At 40.5% G+C, this 23,883-nt stretch overlaps 1 protein-coding gene across 4 annotated transcripts in view; it reads left to right on the top strand.

Moving 5' to 3' along the window:
* Positions 1-23,883, top strand: part of LOC111981297 (glycerol-3-phosphate acyltransferase 3) — a 31,955-nt gene that overhangs the window by 2,113 nt on the left and 5,959 nt on the right. For 3 of the 4 annotated variants that reach the window (XM_024012516.2, XM_024012514.2, XM_024012515.2), the window contains exons 4-13: positions 1,246-1,540; positions 1,732-1,806; positions 1,971-2,060; positions 2,167-2,260; positions 2,379-2,494; positions 2,731-2,786; positions 3,078-3,163; positions 3,547-3,675; positions 7,727-7,806; positions 10,687-12,323. In XM_024012516.2, coding sequence (XP_023868284.1) covers positions 1,246-1,540; positions 1,732-1,806; positions 1,971-2,060; positions 2,167-2,260; positions 2,379-2,494; positions 2,731-2,786; positions 3,078-3,163; positions 3,547-3,675; positions 7,727-7,806; positions 10,687-10,819 — 1,154 coding nt within the window. In that variant the 3' untranslated portion in view covers positions 10,820-12,323. Of the gene's footprint in view, positions 1-1,245; positions 1,541-1,731; positions 1,807-1,970; positions 2,061-2,166; positions 2,261-2,378; positions 2,495-2,730; positions 2,787-3,077; positions 3,164-3,546; positions 3,676-7,726; positions 7,807-10,686; positions 12,324-23,883 lie in introns of those variants that run through there. The other variant, XM_070449521.1, reaches the window with a different exon arrangement.

Genomic DNA, 23,883 nt, shown 5'->3' with positions numbered 1-23,883 from the left:
TGGGGACTTTTTGTGGTGTCTCTGTAACAGTATAACTTTAGTACGTCCCCTCGCCCATACCCGGGCTCGAACCAGGGACCCTCTGCACACATCAACAACAATCACCCACGAAGCGTCGTTACGCATCGCTCCACAAAGGCCGCGGCCCTTGCAGAGCAAGGTGCAACACTACTTCTAGGTTTCAGAGCAAGTGACGTAACTGATTGAAACGCTAGTAGCGCTACCCGCTAACTAGCTAGCCATTTCACATCCGTTACACTCACCCCCCTTTCAACCTCCTCCTTTTCCGCAGCAACCACTGATCCGGGTCAACAGCATCAATGTAACAGTATAACTTTAGTACGTCCCTCGCCCATACCCGGGCTCGAACCAGGGACCCTCTGCACACATCAACAACAATCACCCACGAAGCGTCGTTACGCATCGCTCCACAAAGGCCGCGGCCCTTGCAGAGCAAGGTGCAACACTACTTCTAGGTTTCAGAGCAAGTGACGTAACTGATTGAAACGCTAGTAGCGCGTACCCGCTATCTAGCTAGCCATTTCACATCCGTTACATCTCTATAAGTTGTCTATCTGCAATCCTACCTTATGTTGTTGAATTAACACTCAATCATCTTTTGATCACAGAAACATTGGTATTCTAAATCAGGGTTGACAGGAAACTTAAAAAAGGACCGTTTTTTTGTATGGAAGGACAACAAGGTAAAGTCAATGCAATGTTATTATGCAATAAGATTTAGCAAACCATTCAGCAGCAGAGATGACAAAACCCACCATGCTTTTGTCTAAAACTCTTCTTCTGTGAACATAATACTGAAGCATATATAACTGTATAATCATGACATAAGCAAATTGTTAACCAGTAAGTTATTAGAAAAGTATTCATGTTTTACTGGAACTGGGTAAAATACAGTACATCAATGCTGAGTACAGAGAAAAGGAATGCAAGCTCAGTGCTCTCAGTGGTACCTGGTACAGATAGGCTAGGCCACAACAGTCCCCCCATCGCATTCCTCATCTGCATTTCCTTCTCTGGGATCTCTTTATACCAATAGAGGAAGAGCATAGATAGATACAGTGCCTTAATTAGTAGGTGTATATTTTACTCTTTACATACAATCCTTCTTATACATCCCTCACTCTACAGGCGTATCCATCATATTTAATGTCCTACATCTGAAAATCTCTGACTATGCTACCCACTGAGTGATTTATCTGTGCTGTTCCTCTCTTCTGTTCCCAGGACTCATCCAGAGGGAGGGTGGCTCTATGGAACACGAGATGGGGGAGCTGCGTCGGTATCGTACCCAGTCCATATCGAGGGGAGAGTTTGCGCTGAGCGACTCATTCTACTTCTACAGAAAGGGCCTGGAGAGCATCGTGGATGACCAAGTGACTCAGCGCTTCTCCTCTGAGGAGCTGGTCTCCTGGAACCTCCTGACCCGCACCAACCACAACTTTCACTACATCAGCCTGCGCCTCACCGTCATCTGGGGCCTGGGCGTGATCATACGTTACTGCGTGCTTTTCCCTCTCAGGTGGGTCTGACCACACCTCCCCTTAACTCTATCCATCTCAGACCAATCAACAGTCCATTTGTTCAGTTCAGGTTCTGTCAACTGATGTGGATTTATTGGATAGAGTGCAATTATTACTAATAATATTATTATTATTAAACACAATTTTAATGTTATTTAATTTTTTACATTTGTTTTGATCGTTCTTTCAGGATAACCCTGGCAATCATAGGGTTGAGCTGGCTGGTGATCGGGACAAGTTTGGTGGGGTTTCTACCTAACAGGAGGTAACGATGTACACAACAAATGTTTTAGAACTTTCATAAACTGTGGTGATAGGAACATTGAATGTTTCTATCTCTTATAACAGCTAGCTAGCTCGAGAGTTGATATACGGCTTGAGAGAATAGAATTTCCCTGGCTGTTACCGTACATTGCTCTTGTGTTCTAGAGTGAAGAACTGGCTCAGTGAGTTAGTCCATCTGATGTGCTACAGGATCTGTGCCAGAGGCCTCTCTGCCACCATCCAATACCACAACAAGTTAGTATACAGCCCAACCTACCTAAAATAAACATTTGGGAAGTAATATTAGTATCAATGTTTTCAATGTCATGATGTCATTGAAATAAATACTTATTTTTCACAGAAATAATAAACCACAAAAAGGAGGAATATGCGTAGCAAACCACACCTCACCTATTGACATTGTCATTTTGGCCAATGATGGATGTTACGCTATGGTGGGTAACATGAACATGGCTGTGTCAACATATCACTGATTTTTGATATCGTATACATCACTTTTGGTTCTCAGCAGACTAGAGTTGTCATGCTCACTGTGTCCGGGTTTATTCCCAGGTGGGTCAAAGTCACAGTGGGCTGATGGGGGTCATCCAGAGATCAATGGTGAGGTCCTGCCCCCATGTGTGGTTTGAGAGGTCGGAGATGAGAGACCGACATGCTGTTACCAGTAGGTGAGACAACAAGTAAATGGGAAAAGATGGCAGGAGATGCATTTAGTATGTCTTTTTCATCTATACATTTACTCAGTTGTCTTCTGTGAAGTGAATAAATCGCTTGCCAATGTCGATTTATTGCTTGTATAACGATATACATTACCATTACTGCCACTCAATCATCTCATACATTGTATTGTTTTCATCGTGATTAGTTTTGTCCTGGTTATTGATCTCCCTCCATCCTCTTCTAGATTGAGGGCTCATGTTGCAGCGAAGAGCAATCTACCCATTTTGATTTTCCCAGAGGGTAAGTCTCTATACTTAATTGTAGTCTTTATACTTTATTGTAGTCCTTATACTATGATTTTATTGTAGTCTTTATATTAGGTGTCTCGTCCACCTTTATCTGCTGTCTGGAAGGTGTAGTTGGGGTCAATTCCATTTAATTTCAGTCAATCCATAAAGTCAACTCGTATACAATTTTTCTGATAAAATGTCAGTCTACTTCCTGAATTGACTTGAATTTAAATGCAATTGACTCCAATGCTCCTGGACGTTTGTGGTTGTGGTGGTCTCGTGACCTTTTTATCCCCTGCAGGAACCTGCATCAACAACACATCGGTCATGATGTTCAAGAAGGGAAGCTTTGAGATTGGAGGGACAATATACCCAGTTGCAATCAAGGTACTGCAGTCTTCAGTAAATTGTCCATTGTCTGAATCTCTGAAATGCCTCTCTTGTGTTCTAACCCTGGCTCTGTCATCAATCAGCAGTTACTGTATGACATTAAACATTGTTACATATTGACCTTCACTTGTTATGTGTTGACTTGGTCGGCTATTGTTTTATTTCATTTCCATGTAAAAGCCTTTTGATCAGTGGAGGCTGAAGGGAGAACAGCTCATAATATTGTCCGGAACGGAGCAAATGGAATGGCATCAAACACCTGGAAACCATTCCACTAATTCCGCTTCAGTCATTCACCACGAGCCCATTCTCCCCAATTAAGGTGCCACCAACCTCCTGTGCTTTTGATTAATATACGTTTGGATCTCCTTCCCTGTTAGTATGACCCACGCTTTGGAGATGCCTTCTGGAACAGTGCCAAGTACAACATGGTGAGCTACCTACTGAGAATGATGACCAGCTGGGCCATCGTGGTCAATGTGTGGTACCTGCCCCCAATGACCAGACAGGTAGGGTGTCACAGTCTATATACGGTATTACTGCTACTCCCTCCCATTGTTAAGTTCATGTTTTAAGTATCCCTATATTTCTGTTATTACGGGGCTATCACTCAGTCAAGAGTGCGCATGTGCAGGAAGTCTGGTGGTTGTTGGACCTGGCCTTGAGTGTAATGGCTACCTTGTAGTGTGTTCATATAGTAGAGTAAACTTTGTTAAACTGGAACCTTGTCGTTGTGTCATTTCGATTTAACATTGGTAGCAGAGGATGGCTTCTAACTACAACGTGCCACCTCGCTTCGACGAGAAGAGGTCGTACGAAAGTTGGAAAAATGAACTGGGAATCTGGACACGCGTTACTAATCTGGACGCGAAAAAGCAAGCACTTGCGGTGGTATTATCTCTCGAGGGAAGAGCGAGAGATACAGCACTGGAAATATCCGTTGAGGATTTGAACAAGGATGACGGTATGGGAACTTTGATCACAGCACTGGATTCTGTATTTCTTAAAGAAGAGAAAGACCGTGCCTACAAGGCATATTCAAACTTTGACAGTGTTAGAGAGATATTTCGGTTGCAATGGCGGACTACATCATTGATTTCGAACAGAGGTACAATAGAATGCGCAAGTACAACATGGTTCTCCCAGATGCAGTGTTAGCGTTCAAGTTGCTAGACACTGCCTGTCTAGATGGTAGGGAGAAACAGTTGGCTTTGACTGCTTGTACTGTGCTGACTTTTGCATCTATGAAGTCGGCACTAAAAAGAATATTTGGTGAGAAGACGTCTGTCGCGCCAATAACAGATGGAATGCAAGTGAGTGACGCAGCATATTACACCGAGCAGCACAGAAAAGGCGCCAACAAGTCACGTTCTCAAGACAACCAGAAGAGGGCGCCATTTCCCGGCACAAATCCACTGGACACATATGGAAGGAGATCGAAATGTGCAATTTGTCAAAGCACTTACCATTGGGTTAAAGACTGTCCTCATAAAAATGAACAAGTTAAACTAACAGAGGAAAATGTAAACACAGAGATAGAGCAGTGTAACATTACACTGTTTTCAAATGAATCTGATACTGAGATTTTTATAGTTGAATCCTTAGGATCTACTGTGATTGATACTGCATGTACACGGACAGTGTGTGGTGCAAAATGGCTTGATAGCTATGTCAGTGAACTAAATATGAAAGAAGTACAAAATATGATTGACACACCAAGCAAAAGAGCTTTCAAATTTGGAGATGGGAGAATTGTCCATTCTACCAAGAGAGTTAAGATACCAGCAAAAATTGGTCAGACTAAGTGTCACATTGAAACAGAGGTGGTCCCTACAGATATCCCCTTACTATTAAGCAAAGCTTCCCTCAAGAAGGCAGGGGCTGTATTAGACATAAAAAATTACAAGGCAGTGATGTTTAAACAACCAGTGACTCTTGAACTTACTACCTCAGGCCACTATTGTGTAAACATTTTAGACAAAGACATCACACAGAGTCCATGCAAAAATGAGATTCTGACTGACACAGAGCACATGGAGATTCTGACAGTCACAGAGAACATGAGCACTAAAGAAAAACACAAAGTATTGCAAAAGCTTTACAAACAGTTTGGACATGATACAGTTGACAGACTTCAGAAGTTACTCAGCAGTTCAGGGAATAATGATGATGAGAAGTACGAAACTGGAAACAAAGTGTACTACAAACGAGTTGACTGTCAAGAGTGGAAAGGACCGGGAGTAGTCATTGGTCAAGATGGTGTGGTGATATTTGTGAGGCACGAAGGCATGATTGTCAGGGTGCATCACTCAAGATTGCGGAAAGTAAATGATCAACAAGATAGAGGGGCTGTAGCTGAGAATCAGTCTCCTAATGAAAATGACAAAAAGGACACAGTAACAGACACAAACCTACCAGATGTCACATCCAATGATATGGACACTGAAACTGACACAGGAAATGGAGCAGAGACCTTCAACCATGCCACAGGTAATACTATTGAGCGTTCAAATGAGGAAAACATTCAACAACAGCCATATGTGTTAAGAGAACATGGTTGTTCCAATCTGAAAACAGGACAAACTGTTAAATAAATGGACAGAGAAAGTGGTATTCCACATACAGCAACCGTCATTGGACGAGCAGGAAAAGTAAAACACAAGAACTGGTACAACTTGCAGTACTCTGAACCAGCTACACTTTCTGGTACAACAGGGTCAGCTGACCTGTCACTTGTAGATAATATCAGAATTGAATCAATGGAAAATCGAGAAAAACAGAATGACATTCAAAATGATGATGTATTTGAAACAAAGGARGTGTCATTTGACTCAGCTAAGCTAGATGAGCTCAGTAATTGGAGGAAAAATMGAGTGTTTGAGGAAGTCAAAGACATTGGCCAAAAGTACGTCTCAACAAGGTGGGTGTGTACCCTTAAAGAATCCTTAACTGGAATAGTGCCCAAAGCACGTCTAGTGGCTAGAGGTTTTGAGGAGCTGGCTGCTAAAGAACTCCCAAAAAAGACTCACCGACATGCGCCTCAGAGTCACTCAGATTGCTGATGTCAGTGATCTGCCAGAAAAAATGGAAACTTAATTCCATAGACATCAAATCTGGATTTTTGCAGGGAACAGAGCTGTCAAGGGACATTCACATCCGACCTCCGCCCGAAGCTAAAAGTGAAGGAACACTGTGGAAACTAAAAAAGTGTGTGTATGGACTGGCAGATGGACCACTCAACTGGTACAACAAAGTCAAGGCAACAATGCTGAATACAGGTGGAAAAATGTCACAAGTGGATCCTGCAGTCTTCTATTGGCTTGATCAAGACTGCAATGTGACTGGAGTACTTGCCTGTSATGTTGATGACTTTATCTGGSGTGGRTCACAGACCTTTGCTTCAACTGTGATTCCACACCTCAAAGCTGTTTTCTAGGTTGGCCGTGAGGAGCATGATCATTTGTTATGTTGGCATAGAGTTTATTACAGTTGATGGAAAAATACTGATGCAACAGGAGAGCTATATCAAGAATCTTCAACCCATCCACATGGATTCTTCAAGAGCCGTACAAAGGAATTCCCCTCTGTGGAATTGAAGCTGGTCAATTGAGGTCAAAGATAGGACAAATTCTATGGGTTGCTAGACAGAGTAGACCTGATGTTTGATGGCTGCAACTTGGCATCTAACACAAAACACGCCACTGTACAAACCATTCATGAGGCAAACAAAGTTGTTCGTAAACTGAAATCACAACAAGTGACTTTAAAGTTTCAGCATGTTGGAAAAGATGACTCTTTGAAACTAGTTGTCTTCAGTGATGCTTCGCTAGGTTATCACTGGTGGGACAAAATGGCACTTCCTACCTGTAGTTTGTGTCACTGACAACTACTCATTAGTTGATGCTGTGAAGTCAACCAAGTCTGTCACAGAGAAAAGACTTTGAGATTAGCAGCATCAAGGAACTTATTCAAGCACAGAGAATCCAGCGGATTCTGTGGTCGACCACAAAGGAACAGCTTGCTGACTGTCTGACTAAAAAGGGAGCATCCGGTCTTGTGCTCCTACAGGCTCTCGCTCCTCAGTAATGGAAAAGTGGCAGCTTGAGTAATACAAATAAAAGCTGTCACACAACCCATTTGTAATGGGGATCTTGAATAATACTTGGACATTTAATTATGTTGTTGATGTTTTTTTTGTCTTTAAAGAAAAGGGGGAGATTGTTAAGTTCATGTTTTAAGTATCCCTATATTTCTGTTATTACGGGGCTATCACTCAGTCAAGAGTGCGCATGCGCAGGAAGTCTGGTGGTTGTTGGACCTGGCCTTGAGTGTAATTGCTACCTTGTAGTGTGTTCATATAGTAGAGTAAACTTTGTTAAACTGGAACCTTGTCGTTGTTTCATTTCGATTTAACACCCATGACCAACTGGTCAGACCTTATGTTGTGTTTTATTCCCAAACCTTCATAGAGTGCACACTCCTCTTACCCCCAGGACCATAGACTCCTCTTTATATATATATATTTTAAATCATATCCTTCTTCATTACCGCTTTGAATAGGAAGGGGAAGATGCTACCAAGTTTGCCAACCGAGTGAAGTCTGCTATCGCACATCAGGGAGGGCTGTTGGACATGGCGTGGTAAGGAAACCCTCAGCAAACTTTCTTTTTCACTGCTTTATTCTCACTAAAGATCCCTTAAAACATGTCATTCTATCATAATAGAGTTCTGTGATCAAAAGAAAATGTGCTGGGAACTAGAGGTCGACCGATTAATCGGAATGGCCGATTAATTAGGGCCGATTTCAAGTTTTCATAACAATCGGAAATCTGTATTTTTGGGCGCCGATTATTTTATTTATTTATATATATATTTTTTTATATATATATACCTTTATTTAACTAGGCAAGTCAGTTAAGAACACATTCTTATTTTCAATGACGACCTAGGAACGAACGGTGGGTTAATTGCCTTGTTCAGGGGCAGAACGACAGATTTTCACCTTGTCAGCTCGGGGGACCCAATCTTGCAACCTTACAGTTAACTAGTCCAACGCAATAACGACCTGCCTCTCTCTCGTTGCACTCCATAAGTTACGCGAATGCAGTAAGCCATGGTAAGTTTCTAGCTAGCATTAAACTTATCTTATAAAAAACAATCAATCATAACCACTAGTTAACTACACATGGATGATGATATTACTAGATATTATCTAGCGTGTCCTGCGTTGCATATAATCTGACTGAGCATACAAGTATCTAAGTATCTGACTGAGCGGTGGTAGGCAGAAGCAGGKGCGTAAACATTCATTCAAACAGCACTTTCGTGCGTTTTGCCAGCAGCTCTTCGTTGTGCGTCAAGCATTGCGCWGTTTATGACTTCAAGCCTATCAACTCCCGAGATGAGGCTGGTGTAARCGAAGTGAAATGGCTAGCTAGTTAGCGCGCGCTAATAGCGTTTCAAACGTCACTCGCTCTGAGCCTTCTAGTAGTTGTTCCCCTTGCTCTGCATGGGTAACACTGCTTCGATGGTGGCTGTTGTCGCTGTGTTGCTGGTTCGAGCCCAGGGAGGAGCGAGGAGAGGGACGGAAGCTATACTGTTACACTTGCAATACTAAAGTACCTATAAGAACATCCAATAGTCAAAGGTTAATGAAATACAAATGGTATAGAGGGAAATAGTCCTATAATTCCTATAATAACTACAACCTAAAACTTCCTACCTGGGAATATTGAAGACTCATGTTAAAAGGAACCACCAGCTTTCATATGTTCTCATGTTCTGAGCAAGGAACTGAAACGTTAGCTTTCTTACATAGCACATATTGCACTTTTACTTTCTTCTCCAACACTTTGTTTTTGCATTATTTAAACCAAATTGAACATGTTTCATTATTTACTTGAGGCTAAATTGATTTTATTGATGTATTATATTAAGTTAAAATAAGTGTTCATTCAGTATTGTTGTAATTGTCATTATTACAAACCAAAATAAAAAAATCGGCTGATTAATCGGTATCGGCTTTATTGGTCCTCCAATAATCGGTATCGGCGTTGAAAAATCATAATCGGTCGACCTCTACTGGGAATCATACTGTTCTATAATAATGTGTTACTAGTTACAAGCTGGAGACTCTTACCTCCCTCACTAGCTTTAAGCACCAGCTGTCAGAACAGCTCACAGATCACTGCACCTGTACATAGCTCATCTATAAATAGCCCATCTAATCTACCTCATCCCCCATACTGTATTTATTTATTTATCTTGCTCCTTTGCACCCCAGTATCTCAACTTGCACATTCATCCTCTGCACATCCTACCATTCCAGTGTTTAATTGCTATATTGTAATTACTTTGCCACCATGGCCTATTTATTGCCTTACCTCTCTTATCCTACCTCATTTGCACATGCTGTATATAGATTTTCCTARTSTATRATTGATTGTATGTMTGTTTATTCRATGWGTAACTCTGTGTTGTTGTATGTGTKYAACTGCTTTGCTTTATCTTGGCCAGGTCGCAGTTGCAAATGAGAACTTGTTCTCAACTAGCCTACCTGGTTAAATAAAGGTGAAATAAAAAATAAAATANCTGCTTTGCTTTATCTTGGCCAGGTCGCAGTTGCAAATGAGAACTTGTTCTCAACTAGCCTACCTGGTTAAATAAAGGTGAAATAAAAAATAAAATAAACAAGTAGGCCGCAGCTAAAGTCTGAATTGCAGTACACAGCACATGAAAGTAAACATATCTCGAGGTGCTTAAAAAGCTAAACAAACATCAATAAAAAAAAAATGAATGACATGAGTATAGGTCTAGACTACAATGTTCTGAGTAGGCTACTTCAATGTTCTGAGTAAGCTACTTCAATGTTCTGAGTAGGCTACTTCAATGTTCTGAGTAAGCTACTTCAATGTTCTGAGTAGGCTACTTCAATGTTCTGAGTAGCGTACTTCAAGTTCTGGGTAGGCTACTTCAAACCTCCAACAGATGGAGCGACAGTCAATAGCACAAGGCTTGAACAGAGGGAGGTGCATGTGGTCAACAGGGAGAGCTGAGCAGCCAAATCAGGTCGTCCGGGGGCAGGTACCTGAAGCTGGGTGTCTTGCCTTCTGCGTCTTCTCCGTGCTGTAGGACACTGCCGTTGGTTTTTTATCTTCCCATGCACTCACTCAGGATACAGTATACTCAACTTTGAAGGAATGCTCTTGAGCAATGAATTCCTCACTGCCAACTCAGCACTGCATTGTAGTCTTGGATCAAGGAGACCGTAGAAACATCCCAATGTAGGCCGACCGAATTCAAGTCAAAATAGCTGATTTTGAAAAGCTGTTTTGCCGTTCATTCTCGGGCAGGAAACAAGTAAGATTTAATCCAGACTAAATCTATACTCATTTGGCTATTCAAAAACAAAAATTTAAAAAAACATACATTTATGAAATATTTACTAAATATACAGGATCTCTCTGCCAAGGCTGCCAAAAGGGCGCCATGGCAACTGTAGAATGTCTGTCTCTCTACAGGGATGGGAGCTTGAAGAGAGACAAGGTGAAAGAAGAATTTAAAGAGCATCAACAGAAGATGTACAGCAGTATGGTTGTGGGAAAGAAAGCTAGAACCTCACAAGAGCCTCACACAGAGAGCACCAAGAGATAATGACATTGGAATTAACACTGGACAATCTCTGACAGTGGGCGATAACTTCAAAGTATTTTACAAACTACAATGCATACGGCCTGGAGTAATTCCAAATCAATGGCCTTTGTTATTGAATACGGATTCATTATCATTGTGTGGTATCAGACTCTGATACGCAACATATAGTGTATCAGTTTTTAATGCATGAAATGCCTCTTTTTTAAAGAATTGTTTTATAGAAACATAAACATATCAAACTTAACTGCAAGTAGTACTAATCTGTATGATATTAAATGATCTCTGATAATGTTACAGTAATACTACGTTTTCAGACGCAACTAAACATTATTCAAGAATGTGTTTACGTTGACACAGAGTTTGTACTGGTATTAGTATTCATTTGTGCAATTTTCCTTCTTATGTTACGTTATGCTCCTTACAATGCAACTCCTTACCCTAAATAGCCCCCTACAATATACACTGAGTGTACAAAACATTAAGGACATCTGCTCTTTCCATGACTTAGACTGACCAGGTGAATCCAGGTGAAACTATGATCCCTTATTGATGTCACTTGTTAAATCCACTTCAAGCAGTGTAGATGAAGTGGAGAAGACAGGTTAAAGAAGCATTTTTAATCCTTGAGACAATTGAGACATGGAATGTGTATGTATGCCATTCAAAGGGTGAATGGGCAAGACAAAATATTTAAGTGCCTTTGAACAGGGTATGGTAGTAGGTGCCAGGTGCACCGGTTTGTGTCAAGAACTATGACGCTGCTGGGTTTTTCAACAGTTTCCCGTGTGTATTAAGAATGGTCCACCACCATAGGGACATCCAGCTAACTTGACACAACTGTGGGAAGCATTGGAGTCAACATGGGCCAGCATCCCTGTGGAACGCTTTTGACATCCTGTAGAGTCCATGCCCCGACAAATTGAGGCTGTTCTGAGGGCAAAAGGGGTGGGGTGGGGGGGACACAACTCAATAATAGGAAGGTGTCCATAATGTTTCTTCACTCATTGTATACTGTTCACCCATGGTCATGTTTGAAGGTGTTTTGATCAAAGTCCAAAACAAAGACTGGGGGTTTATTGTTAATTATTTACATCATTTAAATGTTATGAAATCTACATTTTGGCCTGGTCCAGAAACAACCACTTGCCCTGCTCTAACCCTTAGCCACTTATGCAGATCTGAGAGGGTAGATGTATAGGTATAAAGAATATGGAAATGCCTATTTGACATTTCCATGTTAGTCATTTAGCAGATGCTCTTATCCAGAGCGACTTACAGGAGCAGTTAAGGTTAAGTGCCTTGCTCAAGCGCACATCGACAGATTTTTCACATATTCGGCTCGGTTACTGGCCAAACGCTTTTAATCGCTGGGCTACCTGCTGCCTATAGAGGCTAATTAGAGCTTGTCTCTGGACCTATACTGAACAAAAATATAAACGCAACATGTAAAGTGTTTATACAGTGTTTCATGAGCTGAAATAAAATATTCCAGAAATATTCCATACACACATGAAGCTTATTTCTCTCAAATTTTGTGCACATATTTGTTTACATTCCCGTTAGTGAGCATTTCTGCTGACAGTTGTGGCATATCAAGAAGCTGATTAATCAGCATTATCATTATACAGGTGCACCTTGTGCTGGGGGCAATAAAAGGCCACTCTAAAATGTGTAGTTTTGTCAACCAACATAATGCCACAGATGTATGAAGTTTTGAAGGAGCATGCAATTGGCACACCGACTGCAGGAATGTTCACCAGAGCTGTTGCCAGATAATGTAATGTTAATTTCTCTACCATAAGCCGTCTCTAACGTCATTTTAGAGAAACGTCCAACCGGCCTCACAACCACAGACCACATATATGGAGTCTTGTGGGTAAGCGGTTTGCTGATGTCACGTTGTGAACAGAGTGCCCCATGGTGGCGGTGGGGTTATGGTATGGGCAGGCATAAGCTACAGACAATGAACACAATTGCATTTTATCAATGACAATTTGAATGCACAGTGATACCGTGACAAGATCCTAAGGCCCATTGTTGTGCCATTCATCCGCCACCATCACCTCATGTTTCAGCGTTGTAATGCACAGCCCTATGTCGCAAGGATCTGTACACAATTCCTAGAAGCTGAAACCTTCCCAGTTCTTTCATTGCCTGCATACTCACCAGACATGTCACCCATTGAGCATGTTTGGGATGCTCTGGATCGATGCGTACGACAGCGTGTTCCAGTTCCCGCCAATATCCAGCAACTTCGCACCGCCATTGAAGAGGAATGGGACAACATTCAACAGGCCACAATCAACAGCCTGATCAACTCTATGCAAAGGAGATGTGTCGCGCTGCACTGACTGGTTTTCTGATCCACACTCCTACTTTTTAAAAAAGATATCTGTGACCAACAGATGCATATCTATATTTTCCAATCATATGAAATCCATAGATTAGTGCCTAATGAATTTATTTAAATTGACTGATTTCATTATATGAATTGTAACTCAGTGAAATTGTTCAAATTGTTGCATGTTACATTTGTAATTTTGTTCAGTAGTTTTCAAATTCTGCTTGTACTGTCGTAAATGAAACACTAGGAGTCAGTGTTTGCAAACAAATAACAATCATGTCACCAACTTACTCGGTCAACGATCAGACGGATCCACTCACACAAAAAGATCTCACTACCTTGACTAAATATCAACACCTCATTTACAATCCAAAAGTTTCAATATAAGAAAGAAAGATATGCTATTAAGTTGAATAGTATGGGGTGTGGGGATAATGTTAGACGGTGGCTGATTAAAACTGTAGTTTACCATAAAGCTTTGGTTTTACTCATACAAAACACAAACAAACTATATTTGATTTAATTTATTTAAATGTATTTAAATTTATACAAATGTTATATAATGATGACCTAAATATTTACTAAATAAGCTGAGGTCTTGGTGTGTAAAAGTAATACATTCCTGTTCTGTTACTTTGTGAAAGGATGATGGGAATGGTGGTTGACCGCGTGATAATATTACTTATTTTACTAATAGCCTGATACATATAACAATATGACACCTATCATCTAACCAGGTTCACTCTTTTGGGACAAGGTTTCTTGTCTGTGAGAACCTGTATGTGCCCTGAGAGTGAGTTAGGGAGGGGGGAAGAGAGAGTGAGGGGGTTAGATGATCCCAAATAAAAAGGCTGTACAGATAAAAGTGGGTAAGACATGTTTACTGTGCCGGTGCTTTAATAAAGAAAGCAGATACTGTGAAATAGCATGGAGTTATTCTTCCGCACACAGCGAGCTGGAGCCAGCTTAAATTTCACAGCCTCTCCTCCGTCGCAGACCCACACCGAGACCATCTCCCAGCACGGCTCAAGCACCCGGCTATAATAACAATCCCACAACTTAAATTGCTTGAACAGAAATGTTTGTTCTCTTCTAACAGGATTGTGAATTATTAATCGGATCTAAAGCCGATTTTATAACCTGATTGTTGAGGTGGGACTCTTGGCGAGTGATGCTCCACCACACCATTTACTGTGATGAATGTGTGTGCACATCTTTATATCCAAATTAATGTGATTCGGATAGATTTTGAAGGGACATCATATAGAAAGCATGGGAGTGACCCATGCAGGACCTATATGACTGTAGACTCCATACAACTGCCCAGTATGTCTTAATATGTTGATTAGATTTTCTCCATTTCATTTTTACTTTGAAGTGATCTATACAAATGTAATGCAGGTACACTCAGTAAATATGAATACATTGTCAAATTGAATCATTTCCTCCAGAGAATGTAGTTCATGGAGGACATCATTTTAAATCGAAGTTTGTCTGGAACTGAGCATCTTGACCAGTCAGGAGGTTAAATGACTCAAGCTCTGTCTAAGACCTGACATTAGTTAGAGCATAATGTCTTTAAAAACATTCTTCTGCCATCCCTTCTATGCTTCGAGTGGAACTCCTACGCGAATGTAGGGCTATTTTATGTTGAAGAACAATGTGACTCACAGAGAGAAATCAATATAGAGGCATTTGTATTTGTATTTATTATGGATCCCCATTAGTTCCTGCCAAGGCCGCAACCTACTCTTACTGGGTTCCAGCAAAATTAAGGCAGTTATACTGTACAATTTCAAAAACATTACAATACATTTATTACAGAATTCATAACACCGAGAGTAATATCTGGAAAGACTATTCATTCTAGACCCATGATGCACCTCAATGAAAATAGTATTCTTTTTTTTATCTCTGCCCACAGCCCACCCTAATGTTATTGCATTAAATTCAACACAAACTCCCCCTTAGTGCATTTTGGGTTTAGTCATAAGACAACAGTCGGGTACATGGATGGGCAGAGTATTCTGATGAGCTGGAGTGTGTGTCCTACCTCCAGCAGTCATCCGTCGCTTAAATCCCACTTCTTCAGACTGTGTTTCTGACTGAGAGAGATCAGTAATTATTCATCAACAAGACAATTTATTGTTTGCTTATTGTGTGATTTGACTTCATTATTCATAAGAAGAAGAAGTAAATTACAATGTATTCAATACCTGCTTTATTCCATCGCATACTTAATCAGACTGATAGTTATCAAATATGATATGTTTTGGGGAAAAGTCATTGTATTTATTATTTTTGTTGCACGGCACCAGTGAAAACCTGACTATTAAAAAAAAAGAGAGATTCCTGCTACAATTGGAATGAAGGATGTCTGTCTGTCTGGCCGATAAATAATACAATGTGACAATCCTTCAGTGTTGTGGACAGTGTGTCTGCTGTTCCTAGGCATGGCCTATACTGGACCCTAGCTCCAGTCACAGGGTGAGCGTGATGCTGTGACATGTCACATTATAGCCAGGACCAAATCAGGCTGAACACAGGTCAAAGCAAGCCTGTCACATACATACAGACAGTATTTCCAGGGTTTTTGGTTCTTAACAAACAGCACAAAACATAAAGTGAAAAAACCCCATCTTCAACAAAGTTGTGCAAAGTTTCAAGGATTTCCATCTCCAGTTGTTTTTAGTGTGTGAATGTGTGTGTGTTCATTCCCTCTATACAGTGACTTGGTGGCCAGGAGGGGGAATATATGATTTGCCTACACTAATGAAACAGGCTATAATTGGTCCACATTGATCTATTTGATTGAGCTGCAATGGAGTCTGAAGTTGTTCAAGTGGAAAGCTGATTGATTTGTGGTTAAATTCAAGATCATTTAGTTTGGGAAATAATTATGTTCTTATCTAGTTATCTTCAGATGCTGGAAGGAATCTTTTTTGACTAGATTGTATGATTGACTTGAAGGAATGTTCTCCTTTTCCCTCCACTATTTGCAAATCTATTGGTGAAAATGGCATAAAGGAATATTATTTTGCATAAGATAACTTGTATAGTAATTTAGCAGATGCTCTTGTTCAGAGCAACTTACAGTAGCGAGTGCATACAGTAGCGAGTGCATACATTTTCATACTTTTTTCATACTGGTCCCCCGTGGGAATTGATCCCACATCCCTGGCATTGCAAGAGTCATGCTCTACCAACTGAGCCACACAGGACCACAATGTAGCCATGTTATATGAGGAAAAGGTGTTGCCTTATAACAATATCATAACCATGAATATAACATTTTAATACATCTAACAGTGAAGCAAAGTTTTGTTGTGCCCAGTAATTTTCATCATAATCCTAAAACACAGTTTAGAGAGTCCACAGATTTTTCCCCCTCATTTTGACAAAAAATAAATAAATGTATTGTGTTGGGGGGAAACAGAAAATGGTGAGGTACATGACAAATGTCCTTTGGTGAGGTACATGAAGGTGTGTAATTGCAGACTACACTTTGCCCTCAGCCCTGTGCCTCAAAAGGTATTTCTTCTATTATTGACAGAGTTGGAGCTGGGCTGGCAGTGGCTCCCTGCGTCCACCCCCCTCCCTCTGATTGCTTTTGTTTCCAGGTCACCTCCTATCTATTGCAGCAACTTTTCCAATTTCTTAGGACTTGTTATATGAGGATAAAAGACATGGCCACTAGTTGCTGAAGGCAGACTGAGACCGCTCTCTGGAAATGTACATAAACCTATAACGAAACAATACCCCCAAAAAACGGATTCAACACTCCTCACTTTCATGCTCACTGAACAATGGAGATGATCTAATCTAAGAATGGGATTCAATGAAACTCACTGTGGTGCAAGTAAATAATCAAATAAAAAATGTTGTCCATTAATATACAATTATCTTTAGCCTTGATGATTAATTGCATTAAACTTATGAAAGTATGTTTTGTACAAATCAAAGGAGGGGGGGAAATGATGGATGAGGAGGAAGGGTATGATGAATGAAGAAAGCAACAGAACTAAATTGAAAGTGTACTCATCCATTCTCTCTTTCACAACTAATGATAAATTGAGCATGTCACATTGAACAATACATGTTCAGGTTTTAACATCGTCTCCTCCATAGAGCAGTAATGTGGACTGACGGCAAGGCAAGCAGGTAGCTCACTCTGACGGAACTCTTCACACTTCTCAGATGGTTTTCCCATTGCAGGCAGGGCGTAGAGTAAGAGAAACGCTACTTGGCTTTGATTTGCAGGGAATAATTGAGTGCCTTTGATGAACGACATATCCTTTGTGTACCTACAAGAGTCATGGCCTGTGGGAGACCAGTATTCAGAAGTAGATTTAGACCTGATTCAGGATCTGATCCTTAACTACATTTAATTCATCAACATGAACAATATGTATTCATATACAGGAAACTGCCAAAATGATAGAAACACTTGAGTAAATGAGGGAAACAAAGTATATTGAAAGCAGATGCTTCCACACAGGTGTGGTTCCTGAGTTAATTACATCACATCATGCTTATCATTTATAAAACTGCTGGGCAGAATTAGTTTGTCTACCATGGCCAATGCCCCATCCACAGGGCATGAATGGTCACTGAATGGTTTGATGAGCATGAAAACGATGTAAACCACATGCCATGGCGGTCTCAGTCATCAGATCTCAACCCAATTGAGCACATGGGAGATTCTGGAGCAGCAAGTGAGACAGCCTTTTCCAACACCGTCAACAAAACACCAAATTATGGAATGGTGTCACATTCCCCCAATAGAGTTACAGACACCTGTAGAATCTATGCCAAGGTCCATTGAAGTGTTCTGGCTTGTGGTGGCCCAACACCCTATTAAAGACATGCTCTGGAACTTTGGCGACTCTTCCCTAATGTGAGCCAGCCCCCTAAGAATTTCAATTCAACCAATGAGCTTCAGCCCCTTGCAATTTGAGTAACAGCTAGCAAGATGCAAATCATGCACACACAGCAGAGTGAGAGAGAGAGGGCAATGACGTGGTGCACATCTCCTCACATATGTGAAGTTGTACACAATTTACGGGGACCACTTTTGGCTCGTGAGCTCTTTCAAAACTACTGGCTAAAAAGTATGTAAAGGTACTGTAGAATCTCTTTAAGACACTTTATGTTGGTGTTTACTTTATTAAGGTAGTTACCTGTATCTCTAATGTAAACAAGTAGCATATACTGTGTACTTATTCACTTGATTTATGCAATTCCCATTTCCTGTGGAGATTTTGTATTTGTGTGTGTAACTTTCTCTTGCACAGCCTTTTCACAGAAGTCTCAACCTTTCACTTTGTCTTCCCAGAAAAGTTGAAACAAGTCAAAAGAACTGGGTGCTGCCATATTGTTTGCTTTGCTTTGTTAAAAAACTAACTAATTGACACACAGCCAAAGTTACAGATGATCAAATTCCTATTAAGATTGCATCTGGCTTGGCTCCAGGCGACAGCCTATATTGTAAATAATATTGCCATCTGTGAGATGGCGACAGCTGGGAAATTAAGAAGACACGACGAGGATGGAATTAATAGGGAGAAAATAAGGATGGTTTCTTGGGATCTCTATAAACATGCAGTAATGCAACTTAAATTACATTACTCTTAGTTATTAATTTTCAAATAAACACAATTTAATAATCATTGCTAACCATACACATTGCTGCATAGTATGGATATCTCTGCTACAGATAACAAATGAACAAAAGCTATGTCAAGGCTTAGTCCCCAAAAATGAAAATGTTAATCTTTCCATCCCAGCAAATGTGTGAATAACATTTCCCCCTGCTTTAAACAATTATTATAGTCACAGTAAATACATATTTTATTGAGCATATACAGTAGTAAAAGCAGGGATGGACTGACATACCGGACCATTTTTCTCTTTGAGGCCCCCACACCGGACCATTTTTTCCGTGACGCCTCCATTGTTTGTACGATAATTATACATTTTGAAGAAAAAACAAACAATTAGACAGGCCCATTGGGCAAAAAAATGGACCAGCCCATCCAGTTGCGTGAAGCAGTTTTGTGGGGCACCGCACAAGGATCGAGCAAGCCCCCAGCTCGTGCTAGGGTGTGTACTATGCCAGTGAGCCCATCTGCCATTTATGGCCAGTCCGCCCCTGAGTAAAAGTCCAAACTAACATTTCCCATCATTCCTACAGAATGTGACCTAACATACTGTATGTAGCCTATCCTGATCATAAGGAATCTCTCATAATAGGTCTCTTAGACATTTGGGGGATTCATCTCCATTTTTTTCTCCAGCAGTACCATAATCCACAAATCCACTGCTGTAATTTCATTCTCTAAAGCAGCTCTGCAAATATCAGTTAATCGGAGCATTTTGCAACTTCTAAGCGAAATGTATACTTTTTAATTTATCTGCCTGGGATGGCCCGAGGCCCCAGGACAATGTTGATGGATGATATTTTAATGCTGATGAATGTTATTTGTACTGAACATGGGAAACTATAAATGTTACTTCATTGGCAATGATCGTGCCCTATGCATAAAAGTGTGGCGGGTGTGCGTTGCTCATGAATAATTGCCTTTAGCAGCAGATGTTACTTTGCAGAAACCAATTCCTCGGATAAGATTTGCAAAGATTAATTGTCTACAGCTGTTTCATGGCCCGGTGCAATCTTAATACATTTATGATAAGTTTAAAAGCTCACTAGAGGCAATGGAGGCTCCCATGTGAGACTGCAGAGAGAAAAGGCTGCTTTATTCCTGCATCTGGATTCATATCCTCTGTCATATTCATCATTAGCCTTTATGCAAGGCGATCCAAGGCGCTGTGGATCATTATTGTGCAAGGTGCAACAGTGTCCTCCCCCTTCCCCCTCTTTTTTATTTCTTTATCCTTCCTCTCTTTCTCACTCATCATCCCATCATATTTCTTTTTTTTGTGAGCGAATTATTCAAATTTGTGCAAATGAGTTGTTTCCATTTTTCTCCTCTCCGAGTGGAAATTGAAAGTGACCTGGAGTGACCCACATCTATTACTGGTTCTAAATTGCAGGGGATGTGCCGTCCGTATCACTCTAATGGCACAGGGCTGTGCCAGAGATTCGTTAACGACTGAGATATGACCCTTCCCATGAATAGCACCTGCAGTAGTTAGGAACAATCAGAGTGTTATGGCCCATACTCCAGGCTTTATAAAGCACTGTTTGAATATTCCACAGAGAACCCCGGCAATCATGTTCACTATGCCAATCGTGTGTCAGGGGTCGCACTCAACAGGACAGTCATTTAAAAAGGAGAGTTTTAAAGAATCATTTCATGTTTAAAAGTTCTTGACACAACCAGCAGGAACACAGATTGTCTGTGGATTTCATTTGCTCTGTGTTTAACCCTGTGCAGCTAGTCCCTCTAAGTCATTGTGTGCTTTTCATTCCACATTAGCTCATATAATAGCATGGCAGGGTTTTCTCTCCCAGATGACACAGCTGCCAATAGATTGTCTGCATCCATTATTTATATGTGAATCCTCAAAACACTGTGACCTGTGAGTTACATTACTCTCCTGCACTGTGCCCTGTGAGTTACATTACTCTCCTGCACTGTGACCTGTGAGTTACATTACTCTCCTGCACTGTGACCTGTGAGTTACGTTACTCTCCTGCACTGTGACCTGTGAGTTACATTATCTCCTACACTGTGCCACTATACACATGTTTATTTATGCCACAGATATAATTCTCTTGATTTCTCTTGATTTCCTCAAAACTATATAACCTCACCTGTACTATACCATATCTCACCTATAGTGTTATTGTATAATGTGCACATTTTGTCACTCTGTCTGTAGATAATGTATCACAGTCGTGGTTCAGTTAAATCTAGGGCCTATTGTTGATGACCATTTTCAAATAAGAAATGTTTTTACAGGTGTACAACAGTTTGAAATGTAATTGAGGCCTATGTCTAAAGCCCTTTTACCTAACCAAAGAGCCAGTGTGTTTCCAACCTATCAACCCAATGCAGATATTTCAGGTGAGGACATTGTAATGACCCGGATGTTGTTCATGCGAGAGTAATCAGTGTGTGTTAGAGGCTATGTGTAACCTGTAGCGTCTGTCTGTCTGATGATATTTGTCAATGCCCTCACCTTCCCCTATAGCACATTTAAGTGCAATAAAAGCCAGCTTAGTATTAATTGACAGGTAATGTCCCGACTTCCACCGAAGGTGGCTCCCCTGCCTGTTTGGGCGGTACTCGGCGGTCGTCATCGGCGGTCTACTAGCCGCCACCGATCCATTTTTCCTTTTCTGTTAGTTTAGTCTTATTAGTTGCGCCTGTTCCTTTTTGTGTTTCTTGATTTTGGTCTATTTAAGCCTGTTAGGCCCGCTTAGGTTTGTGCGGGATTATTTTGTGTTCTCTGTCGATTGTGGATGTGTTTTGTTCTCTGGATTGTTTGCCCTGTGTTCTGGGTTGGTCAGTGTGTATGCACCCTGTGTTTGGCGTGACCGTTTTTTCCGGATAATTAAATTATACAAATCATTGAACCCTCTGCTCTCTGCACCTGACTCCTACCTTCCACTCCTAGTAACCCGTGACAGGTAAGCCATGAATAACGCTGGCTAACCTTGGGTATTGCTTAATTTCCACACCAGCTCCTACATCGAACATGACTTAATATACTGCAATAAAACTAAACCTTCAGTTCATACATTTGCATGATTTATATGTGGAATATTAAATTAATTTAGCGTAATAAATATTCAACAACATGAAAACGATGTAGCTGCATAATGTTAATTTATTCTAATATGATGATGTCCATGGGACTTAATTAGTAATTAGCAGTGGTGGAAAGTATTGTCATGCTTGTCATACTTGAGTGAAAGTAAAGATACCTTAATAGAAAATTACTCAAGTAAAAGTGAGTCATCCAGTAAAATACTACTTGAGTAAAAGTCTAAAAGTATTTGTTCTTAAATATACTTAAGTATCAAAAGTAAAAGTATAAATAATTTCAAGTTAATCATATTAAGCAAAGCAGACGGCACAATTTTCTTGTTTTTAAAATGTATCGATAGCCAGGGGCACACTCCAACACTCAAGACATAATTTACAAATGAAGCATTTGTGTTTAGTGAGTCCACCAGATCAGAGGCGATAGGGATGACCAGGGTTGTTCTCTTGATTAGTATGTGAATGGACCATTTTCCTGTCCTGCTAAGCATTCAAAATGTAACAAGTACTTTTGGGTGTCAGGGAAATGTATGGAGTGAAAAGTACATTATTTTCTTTAGGAATGTAGTGAAGTTAAAAGTTGTCAAAAATAGTAAAGTACAGATACCTCAAAAAACGACATACAGTAAGTAGTACTTTAAGGTATATTTTTACTTAAGTACTTTACACCACTGGTAATTGGTTCCTCTTTCTTTCTCCGCTTTCTGTTCATTATCTAAAATAATTAACTCAATGAATTTAATATTTGCCTCTACCTTTTATTATGTTTGCAAGTAAGTAGAACCTGGTGTATGTGCTGAGGATGGATGAAGGTGCTTTACAGTAACTGATGTGTAACATCACGGTAGAGGGCATCATCACCATAATGTGTACACAACAAAGGGTGTGCCGACATGGCCATACTGGTATTCATAAATAGAAAAAACTGAAGTGGTGGCAGGTACCCTAGTGGTTAGAGAGTTGGACTTGGACTTGTAACCGAAAGGTTGCTAGATCAAATCCCAGAACTGACAAGGTAAAAATATGTTGTTCTGCCCCTGAACAAGGCAGTTAACCCACTGTTCCTAGGCCATCATTGAAAATAAGAATTTGTTCTTAACTGACTTGCCTAGTTAAATAAAGGTAAAATTACATTCTAAAAAATGTAATATGCCTAAGTAGATGTTAGCTAAATTCCTCCCTGCACATTCTCACTGCAAAAAGAAAACTGCAGATTAGGAGCAGCGTGCAGAGGGGTGTCTATGTGTGTGTGTGTCCTGAATTTGTAGTGGGCAACCAAGTTTGCTGCCACTCAGTCAGAATGCTCATCAGCATTTCATAATTTTTCCATACCCTTGCCCCGCTTGTTAGATATTATACACATTGATAGCAAACGTCCTCGCCATGTGATTTATCATAATAGCAGGCAGCAGCAATCTAAATGATCAGACCGAAAATATACAAAGAAAACTGATCGGGTGAAATTATTAAACGAGTGGACGGATTCAGATTCAGATTCACTCTATCCATTCAGAACAGCAGGATCAAAGTACAGCCCACCCTTCTCTTTACAGACATTCAAACTAGCCAGTTGATTTATTTAGACCATGTAGAACCTCGCACATGACTGACTGATTGACTGACATGAGAAAGATGCATGCTGGCACCTGAATTTTTTTTCTTTCCGATCATAAATAATAATACAAAAATACTTGGATTATAATCGTATCCAGAAAATTGTCCATATCCTGTTACGATACTCGTTTTGTCTGACTACTCTGCACATCCCTATGCACAAAATGTTTAACCATTTGGTTGCCATTAAGCAAAGCAAGGATGACCAGGGACCTGGAGAATACTAATTAGCCCTTTGGTAATCTACCAGTAATGCCTTGGATAGTTTGACCAGGGACATGGAGAATACTAACCCTTTGGTCCTCTACCAGTAATGCCTTGGATGGTTTGGCCAGGGACCTGGAGAATACTAACCCTTTGGCCCTCTACCAATA

This window comes from Salvelinus sp. IW2-2015, linkage group LG20 (genome assembly GCF_002910315.2).
Source record: "Salvelinus sp. IW2-2015 linkage group LG20, ASM291031v2, whole genome shotgun sequence".
In the NCBI taxonomy this organism is placed as follows: Eukaryota; Metazoa; Chordata; class Actinopteri; order Salmoniformes; family Salmonidae; genus Salvelinus; species Salvelinus sp. IW2-2015.
Note: the sequence above shows the minus strand (reverse complement) of the source record. Positions and strands in the feature narration are given on the sequence as shown.